Source organism: Alosa sapidissima, chromosome 8, assembly GCF_018492685.1.
Source record: "Alosa sapidissima isolate fAloSap1 chromosome 8, fAloSap1.pri, whole genome shotgun sequence".
In the NCBI taxonomy this organism is placed as follows: domain Eukaryota; kingdom Metazoa; phylum Chordata; class Actinopteri; order Clupeiformes; family Clupeidae; genus Alosa; species Alosa sapidissima.
Window position 1 is genome coordinate 10,035,602 of NC_055964.1, and position 16,576 is coordinate 10,052,177.

The window sequence follows — 16,576 nt, forward strand, 5'->3', positions numbered from 1 at the left end:
TGGACCAGCCATAAACGCTAGGCCAAACTCAAGACTCTTTTCCTCAGTGGTTCCATGTTGGTGGAGTTGCCCAGTGCTCTCCTTTACTGTGATAGTTTTGGGTCTTTCAAGAGGGGTCTAAAGGCATATCTGTTCAACATGCACTTAGTTTATTAAGCATTTTTTATGCTTTATGGTTTGTATATTATAGTATTTGTTTATTTTCATTAGGCTGTTGATTGAATTAAAATTGTTGTTCATTATTGCTATTCTCCTTAATGTAGTCTTACTAACTTTTTAAATTGTTTACTGTTAAATTTAACTACAGTATTGTATTGTTGTTATTTGTATTGTTATGTGTCGCTTTAGACAAAAGTGTTTCACTATTCCTCTAGCATCTCCAGCTATTAGAGATCATACAACAGATACTTTATAGTTACACTGTGGCTTGAATGATACTCTTCATTTGTAATTCGCTTTGGATACAAGCATCAGCTAAATCAATAAATGTAAATGTTATGTAAATGTGAAGAAACACAACTGACAACAGTAATAAAGGCTACCATTGGAATCTTGTATGAACTTACTGATTCTTTCTAAAACCAAGAACACATTTAACCAAAACAGGCATTTCTTTTCCTTTCAGTCTATGACACGTAGTCAGTGATGCTAAAGATGGAGGAATTTAGACAGAATAGTGTCCTGTCACTATTCTCGACATCGCAACCATGTAATTTCCTCTTGATGTAAAGTGCAGTCTCTGGGCTACACACGGTGAAAACAAAAACCACATGCTTGTATTTGTTCATTGAAAATTTCATTGAACTATTCTGATAAGGTAGATAGAATGGCAAAAGCGTTACAGTCTGAAGTTGACAGCTGGATTAACTGTCTCTACATACATCCAGCTGACTCATAGAAAAATGACCCAACGAAATGGGCAAATATTTGGCCGGTGTCATTTTTTAACTCATTTCAGTTGTCCTTGTTTTCAGCAAGTTGTCCCAAACCGGAAGTGGTAGCGATGTCTAGAATAAGCACAGTGGCAGTCCTGGGGTGGAGAGTAAAGCACTGGTTCCCCAATCCACTAGCACTGTAAGATATTATCTGTGCTACCTACACCAAGAACTGCCACTGTGTATTTATCTACCTGATGCCAAACCTTACACTAGGTTCTTGTATTATAATCTAGAGTGACTTATTGGAGACAAATACATCTCTATGGGTGACACAGCAGCACACGGATCAGCACAAGGCTAGGTGCCACTCTAGAACAGGTTCTCTATGGCAACATAGTCTTTGGGTTCTAAAGAGGTACCGGTGTGTTCCACAGAGCTGCAGTGAGATGAGTCAGACCCCGCAGGGACCGGCTTCCTCCAGAGGAACCTGTTCTTCTTCTTAGAACAGCAGCAATGACAAGAAGTAAACAAACAAACAAAACAAACATTTTCAAGAGATACTAGTGTTTAAACACACAGCACAATGAGCCGTTCTATGAACCTTATGGAGACGTGATAGAGTTCCACATCTTCCTCTACCACGCACAGCTCTGTGCAGCTACATCTGCTGGACCAGATGGTGGCCCATGGAGGTCACTTCACAGGAGCAGCCCAGGCTGTGGACCTTCTGAGTGTGTAGGAGTGCAGGTGTGTGTGTGCGTGGGTGGAATGCGCCGAATGTTCCCCCTACTCCCACTCCTCCTATCTCCCTCTCCACAGGTTGGACACAGTTAATTAAGCCCACCACAGGCTCTGTGATTGCCTAATGGAGTGTGCCTGAGTGGGAGCTGGGACGGGTCTGAAACATCTGATGCTGTGGGTCCAGGTGGGAGGAACCAGGACACGCATGGGACAAAGGCAGATGTGGAAGGAGGGGGAGGAGATAGGGGAGGAGGGTTGCTCTGCGTGGGCTCACCTTAGGGGGCTCGGGTAGGAAAGTGGACATGGGGGCGGGGGGGTCGCTGCTGAGTACCTCCCTGCTCCCCACCCTCCTGACGCGGCTGCGGATCTCAGGGCTACACCGGCGCAGGATCTGAGAGGCACAGGGAGAGGGGGTGGATGGAGAGAGGAGAGGAGAGGAGAGGGTGAACAGGAGAAGATGTGCAGCAAAGGAGAGGAAGAGGGCAGGAGAGGGCAACTTGCTTTCGGTTTGACACATCTGCTGTGTCTTCCTTTTTAAGGTCAACGCTGCTAAAAAATTGAGATGTCAACACTGTCTCAGCTAAAACATCAATACTGTCAGACTCTTCCCGTACATTTCTCTCCAAAACAAGTGAACCACAGGAGGGCCTCACTCTGTAACCCTTTCCAGAGATGGAGAAATAGTAAGCACAGTTTATTGCATGACACTCAAAGGGCCCTAATTGAAATGCTGGGAAAAGTGCTAAGTCTAAAGTCTAACTAAAGCGTGCTTATTTACTATGCAAAACCTATTTGCAAATGTAATACCATGAGAAAGATCCTTAGCACAAACATTTGTGGGTCAGCTAAAAGCCACATGATACCATTAGTTCATGCATGAGAACTTTGCTAGACTGACTTTGCAATTTGCCAAGCATTCATTTTATTTGACTGTTTTTGTGCTGAAAATGAGTCTCCACTGCCTTTCACCCCTTAAAAAATGAAAGCGCGGTTAGAAAGCTGTCCCAGCATGACCCACACCTCTGTAGGGGGCTTTTAAGGTCTCCCATGCGGTATGCACTTAGGCGTGAACGCAGTATGTCATAACCATTTCTGCCGTTGATGCAGTGGAAGGAAGGGTTTGGTCACAGGAAGACGCAGGGGGTCAAACACAGTTCCAGTTCCGTCGCTGCAACTGGGCAGTAGTGGAGAGTCAGAGTCAGAGACTGTGTTTGCCAGGGCATGTTTGTTCTTTTAAAACTCCAAACACTGCAGTTAATGAAATAAGTATGGTGTAGCAATGCTGCTGGCTGCAGATTTGATGATACTGTATGACACAAAGGGACATCCAACAGTGGAGAGTAACACCCATAGAGGAGTAGAGCTCGACTGCAACTCACTCTTACAAATTAAAAGTACACTTAGCAAGCTGTCACAGCACCATCTGCACCCCTGTGTGGGCTTTTAAGGTTGGCCATCCCAGGTTGTGCACTATAGATGTGAATGCGTAATAAACTCAGGTGGGAACTATTTTTGGAGTCGCTCAACACTGCCGAGAGGGGGGTCTGCTACCACAGGACTACAGAGAGGTCAGACACAGTTCCTGGATAGCTTAAACTGGGCAGTGGATAGAGGGGTGAGTCAGAGAGTATGTGTGTATGAGTCAGTGTGTGTGTGTGTGTGTGTGTGTGTGTGTGTGTGTGTATCAAAGTACCGTATGTCTGTTGGCTTTTAAAAGTCAATGTTTAAATATCCAAAATAGAATGAAGTCACTCTTCTACTAAATTCATGGATCAGTATGGGGCAGCATCAAATTATATATTTATGAACATCCAACTGTGCATTGTACTATCCCTGTGTAAACCCTCCCTCCAAAAGACATACTTAATTTGAGACCTCCTACAGTAACTGCAATAATCAAATTGAACTGTAGAGGGCAGAAGCATTACTTCTTAGCATCAGCAGATGATCCAAGCCTCATTTCTCCTATGAACATGTCACTGTCCATTGAGCTAGCAACAGTTGAGTACATTCACTATTAACATAAATGCAAAGTTATAAAATGTATATGGAATGTTTGTTTCTGTGTGTATGTGGTGTGTACTTGCATTTAAGTGTGTTATGTGTGTATGTGTGTATACATTTGCAAATTGGTTTGGATTTGGTGTCTGTCAGCTCTGTGCTAACCAGGGTCTGTCTGTGTGTGTGTGTGTGTGTGTGTGTGTGTGTGTGTGTGTGTGTGTGTGTGTGTGTGTGTCTAACCTCCTCTGGCATGACGGGCTCAGAGGAGCGGCTGATGGCCGACCCATGCAGCAGGCTGCTCTGCAGCAGCGTCTCGCCCTCGGGCTCGTTGTCCGTGTATACGCCGCCCTCGTCTGCCGTGTCCTCATAATCGCTGGCCAGCCGGCTGTCTGCGCTCAGGTAGTCGGCACTCATGGCCGACAGGTACGACATGCGGTCGTCATGGAGGTCAAGGTCCGCCTCCGTCCCGTCCAGCTAAAAGAGACACATGATGGATCTTTGTACAGAGAGGAGTGAACGAAGAAGAAGAAGAAGAAGAAGAAGAAGAAGGAGAAGAAGAAGTAGTAGTAGTAGTAGAAGAAGAGGACAAAGAAGTAAAGAGTAGGAGAAAGAGAAGAAGTAGAAGAAGAAGAAGAAGAAAAAGAAGAAGTAGAAGAAGTAGAAGAAAAAGAAGAAGTAGAAGTAGAAGAAGTAGTAGTAGAAAAAGAGGACAAAGAAGGAGAAAGAGAAGAAGTAGAAGAAGAAGAGAAAGATGAAGAAGTAGAAGAAAAAGAAGTAGAAGTAGAAGAAGTAGTAGTAGAAAAAGAGGACAAAGAAGGAGAAAGAGAAGAAGAAGTAGAAGAAGAAGAAGAAGAAGAGAAAGAAGAAGATGAAGAAGTAGAAGAAAAAGAAGAAGTAGAAGTAGAAGAAGTAGTAGTAGAAAAAGAGGACAAAGAAGGAGAAAGAGAAGAAGTAGAAGCAGAAGAAGAAAAACAAAAAGAAAAAGGAAGAACCAAGCTGTAGAGTGGAGCCACCAAAGAAAGGATGAAACACTATAAGAGCATGCCCAGAATGACAGCTACTACAAGTCACTGCACTAAGAGTAGGAGAGAAAAAACAGGACTAGGAAAAGAAACTGGAGGAATGACTACTATGACTCTCTTTGAATGACAGGCATTAAAGAGTACTCTAGGATTACCAAAGTATAGGATGTCAGAGAAAGTTAAGAAAAAGTTACAGGAAGTCTTGAATGACAAGAAATGCAAAGACGAAAGGTTGTGGTGCTGTGTGTGTATGATAATGTTTTTCTATATGTATAGTATACTGTATGTGTCCATTAGTCCCTTACCATCATTTATGAACTGCTATGATTGGCATACATCAGAACATTTATTGAATCTGGTGACCTAATATGATATTGTGTGTGTGTGTGTGTGTTTGTTTGTGTGTGTGTGTGTGTGGGGGGGGGGGGGGTTGAGAAGAGAAGGCGCTGTGTCTGAGCACTGTGTTTACCTTCCCCTCTGAGACCCAGACCGCCTGAGTTTGCTGCTCCCTGATGGAGTCTTTCACGCTGCCGTACCAGGCGTCGTTCGCCGAGTTTAAGTCAATGGTGGCTGTGGAGGCAACGAGGCCACATAGAGCCCGAAGAAAGATTGTAGGGTAGATGTGAGGAGGGCAGAGATAGGAAGGGATAGAGAGAAGGATAACACAGAGGAACATTTAGATCATCATGGGTCACCATCACAGAGAGAACAACTGCATAATAATGTTGTACCACAGTCAACAGCTCGCTGTGTAAGAAGTTCAACATATGGTCTTTGGTGAAATTCAGTTCACAAAGTTCATTCACAAAGAAAATTACTTTGCAATTCATGTTAGTGTAATATTTTTCCACCTGGACAAAAACATGAATCATGAAAACAAGATGACAGAACATTATAGGTTTCTTAAAACCTAAAATGATAAAAGACTCTTTGTAGTCCATAGTTTTAAAAGTCTGAAGCTTATGGAGTGTAGAAATTTGAAAAATGTTGCAGCCCATTGCAAATGAAGTGGGAACCACTCCACTCTATTCATCCCTGTCCAGGACTGACCGGTGAAGAGGTGTGAGCAGGTTTTCCTGAGCTTGACCGCCTGGTCGAACAGCTTGCGGGCACTGCGGTTGGAGTTGGGAATGATCCTCTGTCGCATGGTCTTGACGCCCTGCTTGGAGTCGGGATTAAAGAAGATGACGATGGGATACCACTGGGTGTAGTTGAGCGTGTCCACTGCCTTGGGCGTCACGTCCAACAGAGCGTGCTTGTCCTGGTTGGGGGCATTAGAGAGGCAAGCAGATTACAAACATTACCAGTCGGTTTCCTGAACATGGATTAAGACTAGTCTAAAGACTACACTAAAAGAAAATTTCAATTAAAATCTCCCCTGAAAAAAAGCTTTTAATCTACAACTAGGCCTAATCCGTGAATGGAAAACTGTCTGTCTTTACATCTTCATGTTGCAATTATATCAATTATCCAGGGACTTCTCAGGTACTGTCAACAGACATTCTGCGTTTGTCTTCCTTTTTCTGCTGTAGTAATGCCGAAAGCACTGCGCTCAGTTCTACAAACGAAGCTGTTTAACAACTCTGCCCTTTGATTGCAGCATGTTTGCATGTATGCTAAAGCACGGCCCTGTTGACCTGCGTCCAGGTGAGCTTGTGCATGTCCATGTGTCCATGCAGGTGGTAAATGCTGTGTGTGTCAGTGGATGTACAGTATGTATGTGTATGCATACATATGTATGTTTGTGTTTAAGTCTGTGTGCATGTCCGTGTGTGTATGTGTGTGTGTGTGTGTGTTTGTGTGTGTGTGTGTGTGTGTGTGTGTGTGTGTGTGTGTGTGTGTGTGTGTGTGTGTGTGTGTGTGTGTGTGTGTGTGTGTCTGTGCAAGTGCTTGTACACGTGCGTGTGTGTGTGTGTGTGCGTATGGTATGTGTTACCTGCTCTATGATTTGCCTGATGGTGTTCAGGCGTACCACCCCAGATGACTTTTCTGAGCCGGCGTCTTTGGGCTCGGTTTCTAGGAGAGGAGATAGAGCACAGAGCAGGCAGAGAGAAATGCAGCCCCACTCACTTCATGAGTTATTCAACACAGCAGAGGCAACCCAAGACACAATCACCCACTGTCACCCAGCCAAATCACTCATGGAGCCAACGTCGCAAGCAAGACAGTAACCTGAATATGGCAAGGATATTTCTAATCATCTGCTTTTAGCTTTAGTACTTTAAGCACCTATAGCTTTACAGTCACACTGAAAAGAGCTAAGTGCAACTCAGTTTTAACGTGTTGAAGATGTCCTTTGGAAGAATAACAATAACATGTGTGTGGATACGTGCAAATTCAGAAAACTGTTACATTCTAATTGCAAAGGTAGGTTTCCAAGGATGTCATGAGGAATTTAATATTTCTCTGGTCTCTAAAAGGCAGACATAAGGCAAACCTTATTAGCTTTTAAACAGGAAGGAAACCAATTTTGCTAGTGGAGCTTTGATACAAAACTTGTGGTCTCAAAATTTACTGGAATACATTTATTCATTCAAGAAAGCCATCTGTGGTCCGTGTCTAACTACATTACGGTTGTAAATCTGTATCCTATACTCTCAGGCAGATGAATGCACCCATATCCATCAAGTCAGACAGAAAAATTATTTTGTCATGTGAATGAACAAAGATGTGATTCAGAGGGGATGTGGTGAGGAAATGACTTTTAGAGAGGTGGGACTCATCCCACAGCACCATTCAGATATTAATGAGGAAGCTCCTACTCCCACTTCCTCATCCCCTCCCAAAACATGATTTGTATTTCCTAACCTCTGTCTAAGGCATTGTTTACATGATTGCCCCTAGCCAATATTGTTCTTCAGTAAGGACAATAAACACTAACACTGTTGATGGGAGAAACAAATGAGGAGAGTGGACAGAATGTTAAGGGGCACCTGTAATCAAGGCATGGCACTGATGATAGAGAGTTCTACAGAAATAAAAAATGTTACTTACTGGCAACAACAAACTGGTCTGGGAGCTCAGAAGCCAGTTTATCACTGGCAGCATCAGCGATGGGCCCGAACAGCACCACAGGTCTCCTGAAACCAGCTGAGAGATGATAGAGAGCGAGCGAGAGAGGTAAAGAGAGGGAGGGAGGGTTTATGAAAAGTGATAGGTGTAGAGTCAGCTATAAAGGGAAAAAAACCTTCTAAATTGCCCTAGACATAAAACCAGTGTATAACATCTAATAAAAACTGTTCATTCGTGTCACTTAAACGGTCAGCTTAAACCATGAAACCATGAAATGCTGAGCGACTGGAAATAAAAGTTTGCTTCACAGTTTACTTGATTAATGAACAGCACAGATTTGTACTTTATAGATTATTTACCATTACACATAGAGAGAGAGAGAGAGAGACAGAGAGCGAGAGAGAGATGGCTATGAGACAGATGCAGCCCTCTGTGAGCAGTTAGCCCAGTGGAGGAGGGCTGTTAATTCTTTAATCAATACGGGCCATCCGCGAGCACGTTATACTGATGTGTTTGCTGTCTGAAACTATCTTTTACGATAGCAAAGTGCTGCCCTGTACACTTGCTGCCTCATTGCTCTTCACAGCTCTCTGACTCTCTCAGACTCTGTGGCCTCTCTCTCTCTCTTTCTCTCTCTCTTTCTCTCTCTCTCTCTCTCTCTCTCTCTCTCTGTCCTTCTCTTCTTCTGTATTTCTTTCTCTCTCCATCACTCTCTTTCCCTCCTCCTTCACTCTCTCACTCTCTCACTCTCTCACTCTCTCCCCTCTCTCAGTCTCCTTTTCAGAAATGTTTGCTGCCTTCACGGTCCTGACTCTGTACAACTCTTTGTCCCGGCTTTGCTCTCTGCATCTGTCTGTCAATGTCTGTACTATCTGTCTCTTAACGTTAAGCTCCATCTCCTCTCTCTGAATGTGCTTGTGTGAGCAGAGGGCGTCCCCGTCTCCAAACATCTCCACTTAGCACTACGGCCTGCTGTGGAGGAGTGAAGTGAAGCACTGTCTTCCTCTGGCTGACTTTTACTGCCCACTCTTTCTCAGTTTAACTTCATAAGCATAACAAAATAGCATCAAATAAAATCTCATTTTAAAAGCATCTAATATTCAAAATGAATTGTGTGCCTTGGTATACCGTAATTTCACAACTATTAGCCGCGGTTTATACATTGATTTTGCAAAATTTCTTCAGCTATGAGGTTACTACACGGGGGCAGTTAATATGGTATTAATATGTTTTAGTTTTTTTAACTTGCATAAAACACTGTCCTGCGGCTTATATACAATGTGGCTAATACACAGGACATTTCTGTATACATATTATTATAAGTATTATATGTATTATTACATATATAATGAATATTCATTTTGGATGTATTTTTGTATTGTGTATTGCCCTCTGTCTCTGCCCCTTACCCTCTCTCAGCACCACCCTCTCGTAGGCGGGGAAGCGCGTGCTGACGGGGGTGGAGGTCAGGTCCTCGCGGCTCTTGCGCAGGTCCTTCTTCTTGGCCGCCCGCTGGCCACGCAGACGCCAGAAGTCTGCCCGATCACTGCCCGTCGCCCGGCACGAGTTCTGCACGCTGGCCATCTGATCAGCTCTGTGGAGGGGGTATGAAAGAGAGAGAGGGGGGAGGAATGAGAGGGAGAGAGACAAGTAGCTCATTCAAAGACTCTGGAACACTAACTGCCCCACTCCTCTCTGGTTCATCACTATTTCACTTGAATGCAGGTGTGGTGGAGCAGCAGTAGCCACCTGATAACCAACTGATAATTAGCCGGTCCGGGTTCCATTCCAGAACCCGCTGTTACGACTCCAAGTCACTTTCGATAAAAATGTCTGCTAAACACCAGTCTTGACTTTAACTTTAATTACCAGCAGCCAGACCAATGGATACCTTGTCTTAGCTGAATTACTGAAGCTAAGCAGGTGTGGGCCTGGTTAGTACTTGGATGGGAGACCTCCTTGGAAAACTAGGTTGCTGCTGGAAGTGGTTTTGGTGGGTGGCCAGTAGGTGGCACTCTTCCCTCCGGCCAAAAAAGATCGATCCCAATGCCCCAGTGCCGTGACAGGGACACTGCACTGTAGGAGATGCCATCCTTCGGATGAGACGTTAAACCGAGGTCCTGACTCACTGTGGTCATTAAAGATCCCATGGCACTTATCGCAAAGAGTAGGGGGTTCCCTGGTGTCCTGGCTAAATTCCCAACTTGGCTCATTCAATCTGGCCCCCTAATCATCCCCCACTGTAATTGGTTCATTCACTCCCTCAATCTCCACCACAAGCTGGTGTGTGGTGAGCGTTCTGGCGCATAATGGCTGCTGTGCATCACCCAGGTGGGTGCTACACATTGGTGGTGGTTACTAGTGAGGTCCCCCATCCATGTGACGCGCTTTGAGTATCGAGAAAAGCGCTATATAAATGTAAGGTGTTGTTGTTATTACTGCCGTTATATTATTCTCCTCTACTTTGACAACACTGTATGCATGTGTCATGCAAAACAGTGACTCTGAATTAAACTAAACGGAACAAATAACAAAGAAGAGAAAACAAGACACGGGCAGAAGGAGTAAACCACAGAAAGACCCAGAGTGGCTCAGGGGAGAGAGTTCAGTCTCCCCTCAGCAGCGCTAATGAAATGTAATGGCGGCCGCTCTCAAACACTCTGCTCCCTCCCTGTTGATTTAATATGTCAGGGATTAATGTGGGCTTTATCCAAGCCTGGTACTTCTCACTCCCTTTGGACACTCATCTACATTCTTCCTACTAATTTGGCCCTAAGATTCAAACCTGTGCCACAAACACCACAATATACACAGGAGGGAACACAACATGTCCAGCAGGGATCAGCCTTGATGGATGTGTGGGTGCACTGTGAAGCATCAGTGCCAGTTTATATTATGTGTACTGTGTACTCACATAAGCACTGAATAAATCCACTTTAATATGTTGTGCACTTTAATATGTTGTTATCACCCGGAGAGAAGAAATACTCTTTTCTGATTGGCTGAATAGGACACCTATGAAGTAAATCTGGTAAAAAAAGTTTAATCACCGTTCCATATCAATGCTTATGAATGGTAACTATAACAACCATAGTAGGACGACGGTTGAGCCTGGAGGCAGGCTTCGCAACAATGGAATCAACTGTAAACAAGCTAACTGTCCATGGTATCGCTGTTATAAGGCCAACGAAAATTGTACAACAAGCTGAACTAGTGGGCTTCTTTTTAAACGGAACCGCGTGTTTCCTTTGCGTGCTATAAATGCATGGCTTTACAGTGGCAACCGGGTGATAAGCGGGATAACGGCCTTTGAGGTGTGTCCAGTTATACGGAATTAATGGACTCAGGCGGCGCGCTGCGCGTCGGGGAGTTCTTTGCCCCTCGGCCTCGTCCATTAATTCCGTATAACAGGACACCTCGGCGGCCGTTATCCCTTACTTATACATGTTAATACATTTTAAACCTACACATACTGTGGATCTCATCTACGGAGCCCAGGAGGTGTCATCGCAAGATATTTTTGTGTATCGAGAGAATGTGCACACGTTTTACTAAATTGTGCTCTCAATTTAGTAAAATGTGCACACAATTTAGTAAAATAAGCGCACATTTTCTGGATATATACCAAAAAATATCTTGCAATGACAGCTCCTGGGCTCTGTACTAATCCAACCCAAAAGAACAAGCATATTGTCAAGTTAAGTCCTTGAGTACAACTAATATAAAGTGTGCTAAAGCATCTGCTAGTAATCTCATTTTTAGAGTAGTTCTGAGAGGTTTGAGTGTAACCCCAGGTCACCTGCTCTTATTGGGGATGATGCCCTTCTCCAGCAGCTGGTGGTCCTTGCCCATGCGGACGGCCAGCCAGTTGCCCAGCTTGCCATCGTACAGTGTGTCCACCACCTTGAAGATCTGGCCGCGGCTGAAGGCCAGACTCTGGGGCACTTCCTTCTCGTACTCAAAGTGGGTCCGGATGAAGAATGAGTCCCCGCGGCCAGACACCAGGATGTCGTCGTAAACTGGGGCATGACGCACAAAGATGGAGAGATAGAGGAGATAAAGGGAGAGAGAGAGAGAGAGACACACACACACACACACACTGAGTTCAGCCACCCCTAGTTTATCATCCTATTTTACACCCATGACTTCAAATATATGGAGTGGAGAGAGATGTTTATTACCATGTATCTATGGAGACAACTCCAGGTCAATTTGGGCTAAATTATAGAATAATAACAAAAAGAATAATATGTGTGTTTACTGCATTTGAAATTTCTCTATTTAATGTTTTATGAGGGCAGAGCGTAAATTAGTGGTTGTCACCCAACAGTGATTGGAAATGGTTCCCTCATGTTGTGGGCATGTTTAAAGAGTAAAAGCCCAGATGTGCTCTCTCATCACGAAGCACTGCAGTCTTGTCTGACTCTGCATGGCTCTAATAGACTTTAAAGACAGCAGAAGAATGGAAGCACCAAGTAAGCAAGCCAGCAAATGAACTCATTGTGACAGGGAACAATCAGACCTTAACTGGGGTGACGACAATTAAACTGACTGGAGGGCTGACGGAGATGGATTTAGCTTGTCACCGTCTCAACGCTGGGAGTGCGTCAAAGCTGGGCCTTGGCGATACGGTTAGCACGTGCTGCCGCGGCGACCGAAGTGTCCAACGGAGGCCCTTTATGTGGGTCAGACTGTTCGTACGCAGACCCACTTCACTAATCACTCGTCACTCATATGCAACTGCCAACCACCCCCCCCTCCCCCCCCAGTGTCATGGTAAGACCCCAGCAGAGCCTCTGGCTACCAGGACACTGATTTAGTTCACACAGAGAGATAGAGGGATAGAGACGGATGGAGGGAGAGTGGGAAGAACGCAGGGTGGGTAAGCGGAGAGAAGAGGAGAGGTGAAGATTAAGTATGTGTTTGTGTATATGTGAGCAAGATGAGTTGGCTGAAGATGAGGGGGGAGAGTGAGAAAGAGAGAGAAAGAGAGGGAGAAGTAAGAAACAGAGAGAGAATGAAAAGAAAAAGAGAGGGAGGGCAAGAGAGAGCAGAGATAGAGAGATGGGAAGAGAGAGACAGAGCAGGGAGAGAGGCATGGAAAAAGGAAGAGAGAAAGAGAGAGAGTGTGACAGCAGAGGTCAGGCCAGCTTGTCCCCCTGTCCCAGTCTGGCTCATTCCTGACGAGAGAGAGGGAGGAGAGAGGGAAAGAGGGAGAGAGAGAGGGAAAGAGGGAGAGAAAGAGAGGAGAGGGGGAGAGAGAGAGGGCAGGAAGGAGAGAGAGGAGAGTGGAGGCCAAGGGATTTGGTGGGTTTCCAAATTCAATACCAGCTCACCCTCCACGACCCAGATGCTTACTTCACACTATCTGACTTGCTAATGGATTGCTCCACCCACCCAACACACACACACACACACACACACACACACACACACACCCCTCACCAACAGATGCAGATGAGCCTGCTAACACTGTCAAACACTGTTCACCAGCACAGATGAGCACTCACTCACGCACACAAACAGACAGACCAGACAGACTGCCCCACAGCCACGACACACACACACACACACACACACACACACACACACACACACACACACACACACACACACATACAAACAACACAGTATAATGCACTAATAGATGTATGCATGTGTGTCTATGGAAATTAGTGTGTGTGTGTATGACAGACAGAGGTGGTGGTGGTGGGCTGTGCCTGTATGTGAAAGAGAGAGGGACAGAGAGAGAAAGAAAGAGAGAGAGAGAACATGTGCAGTACTTAAATATAGACTCACATAAACACATACTCATACGTATGTGTATGTGTTTATGTGTGAGTCTGTATTTAAGTACTGCACATGATTTGTGCTTATACTTGTGTGTTATATGACTCAATCCTCAGATCCAACGTGTCCATGTAGAGATTCCAAACACTCGCACGCAGACCACAAACACTCGTACACTCACCTCTGTGGCCGCCCTCAGCCTTCGACATGCTGTTCAATTGAGGAATGATTCACAGCCCCCTAACGCATCTTACACTGACGGGACACAACACCCTTCACCAAAATAACCCTCTGCAAGCTCCTCTGAGCAGCAACACAGACAGCAAAACTGCTGGCAACAACAACCAACAAAAGAGCTAAATGATCAGGAAGCAGGTAAGGTTATAGAGGAGGAAGTGTCTAGAGATAAATCTCCTGGAGAGGCAGCTTCTGCTCTTCCTCCTCCTCCTCCCTGTCTTCCTCTTGCTTGGTCTCACCGTCAGATTTGTTCTGCGCCAGGATGGTCACGTTGTCTCCCTTAGGGATCTCCAGCAGGAACAGCACGGCCTCCTCGCGCACGATGCCCCGAAAGTCCACATTATTCACCTATGGAGGAACGGTAGGTACACACACACACAAACACACACACACACACAAACACAAACACAAACATACACGCGCGCGCGCACACACACACACACACACGCACACACACACACACACACACACACACACACACACACACACACACACACACACACACACACACACACACACACACACACACACACAGACAATGTTAATGTATAAATTCATGAATTCAATACATATAAAAACATACAGATATAATTACACATGCACATACATAATACATATATCTATTGTACATACTCAAAGAAAACAGAGCACACACATAGATATGTACAAACAAAGATACACAAACACAAAAAGCACACACATAGATATGCACAAACAAAGATACACAAACACAAAAAGCACACACATAGATATGCACAAACAAAGATACACAAACACAAAAAGCACAGTAAATATGCAGGCCAACACCCAAATACTCTTCTACAGTCTGTCAAACAGACGAAAAACAAAACCACACACACACACACACACACACACACACACACACACACATATACACACACATAAACAGGGGAAATGAGAACATGTCACAGAGTAATGATTCATGTAGATGTGCTTGAGGGGAGGGGAACTCGAGGATGTACACCCAAACCGAGAGCATGTGAGTTCCCCAGGCAGCCGAGGAAGATTCATGTTTCTGGGGGCAACAGGCCGTGGCAGTGATGCTGCAGGAGGGGCAGCGGCGTAATTCAGCTACAACTCAGCGCATCGAATTAAACTGCCCTTTCCCTTTGACTAATGTAGGGTTTCTCAACGGGGGCGTTCGTACTACCTAGGGGGGCGCTGGGACGAGGTTTTTTTTTTTTTTTTTTACATTTTAAACTTTCATGGTTTTCACATATTTTTGGTGCAAAAATAGGCTACCTGAAATAAATAGGCTATTTTCATTCATGGGTTCCGTCCCAGCTACATTTTACTGTTTATCTATGCTCAGTGGTCATACAGTGCAGTTCGGGCCTGCACACGCCCGGACTCACGTTCCCCAGCCCCAGCAATCGTCATCTCTATAGCCCGTTTTCCGCTCGCTGTTGTTCTGCAGCTGCTCTGAGCGTAGTCTCCACGAAAAGACCATTGCTAATCCGTTGGATTGTTACGGTGCATATGTTGTTCACGTGATGTGCACTTGATTTTTGTCCATGATAAAATGACACGTCTTGTTGCCTACATTTAATGTGAGAAAAAAAAATCATTACAACCAATGCTGATGTGGTAGTGTTTTTTTTTTTTACCCAACCAGTCTCCTATTGCTTAGGGACATTTTCTTATAATTCCAGAAGAAACCAAAACAGCACAGAAATGGGCTTGTTTTTTTTTATTTAAGCAATATAGCATGAGTGTGAGTGGCCTAATAATTATTTATATAAAAAAAAAAAAAATTTTAATTGTGTGTGTGTGTGTGTGTGTGTGTGTCTCTGACTGGCGGCTCTCAGCAGACTACAGTCCAATCATGAGCGCCCTCTCATCTACTGTCCCCCCATCCCCCACCACTCCACCCCACCGGACCCTAATCTAGCCAGACCGCAGCTGATTGTGAACCAGTTCTGGCCTCCATCTGGCCTGTGAATCTGCCAGACCGTCTCCATTTGGCCTGTAAATCTGCCAGACCTCTTAGTGGCTGATTCTCTCGGCCAGCTCTGGCTCACTTCTGGGTCGAGTGTGGCCCGTGAATTAGCCAGGCCGGTGCCAGATCCACTGCACATATTTGGCCTGGCGTTCTCCTGCTGCTGTAACAGCTGGGTGGAATGCACCAGGAGGGGGCTGTGTGAGGACAACGCTAGCCGCACGGGGCGGACGGTCTGTCCCCCACCTCCCGCTGGGCACCCGGGTTCACTGACGCAGTTTTTTAATTTGGTTTCTTTTTGGGCCTAATCCCAGCGTGAGACTGATGAAGTGACTCAGCTTATTAACATCCTCTGGATCATAAGGGGACATATTAAGAGCTTTTATTATGTTAGGTTAAGTCTGAGCACAGACACCCAGTGAAATGAACTGTGGAGGAATATTATCAATATGCCTGCCTCTCTCTCTCTCTCTCTCCGCCCCGTGCGGCGTCGTCTCTCTCTCTCTCTCTCTCTCTCTCTCTCTCTCTCTCTCTCTCTCTCTCTCTCTCTCTCTCTCTCTCTCTCTCTCTCTCTCGGAGTTGACTGCACACTGGGGAATAGAGATATGGAGAGTTGGGAACTATAAAAGCAATGATGCTATGAAAGTTATGCTATGAGCTATGAAATTGTTTGTGGCCTCTTATAGATTCATGTCCACACTTCGTTGAACATCACTATTGTTTTTTTTTTCACCAGGCTATTGAACACCAGTTTAATAAAGAAAAGGAAAAGGGAAATTAAATACACCATGGCTTTTGTTTCATCAAGGAGAAAGAGATATAGTGAGAGGAGTAACACTGAAATATGAAGTTTCTGGCTGTTAACCAGGTGTGACTCTGGCTGTGGAAGCTATTGTAGGAGGGAACTCAGTGGTGGAGTTTTGTGTTGGGCTGTA

At 45.0% G+C, this 16,576-nt stretch overlaps 1 protein-coding gene across 7 annotated transcripts in view; it reads right to left on the minus strand.

Annotated features, from left to right (window-relative positions):
• The window catches only part of LOC121715367 (tight junction protein ZO-2-like), an 87,517-nt gene that overhangs the window by 3,736 nt on the left and 67,205 nt on the right, over positions 1-16,576 (minus strand). For all 7 annotated transcript variants that reach the window (XM_042101015.1, XM_042101016.1, XM_042101013.1 and 4 more), the window contains 9 exons: positions 13,921-14,029; positions 11,454-11,673; positions 9,064-9,248; positions 7,637-7,732; positions 6,579-6,658; positions 5,693-5,903; positions 5,112-5,212; positions 3,861-4,094; positions 1,894-2,010 (listed from right to left, as the gene is read on the minus strand). In XM_042101015.1, coding sequence (XP_041956949.1) covers positions 1,894-2,010; positions 3,861-4,094; positions 5,112-5,212; positions 5,693-5,903; positions 6,579-6,658; positions 7,637-7,732; positions 9,064-9,248; positions 11,454-11,673; positions 13,921-14,029 — 1,353 coding nt within the window. The remainder of the gene's footprint in view (positions 1-1,893; positions 2,011-3,860; positions 4,095-5,111; positions 5,213-5,692; positions 5,904-6,578; positions 6,659-7,636; positions 7,733-9,063; positions 9,249-11,453; positions 11,674-13,920; positions 14,030-16,576) is intronic.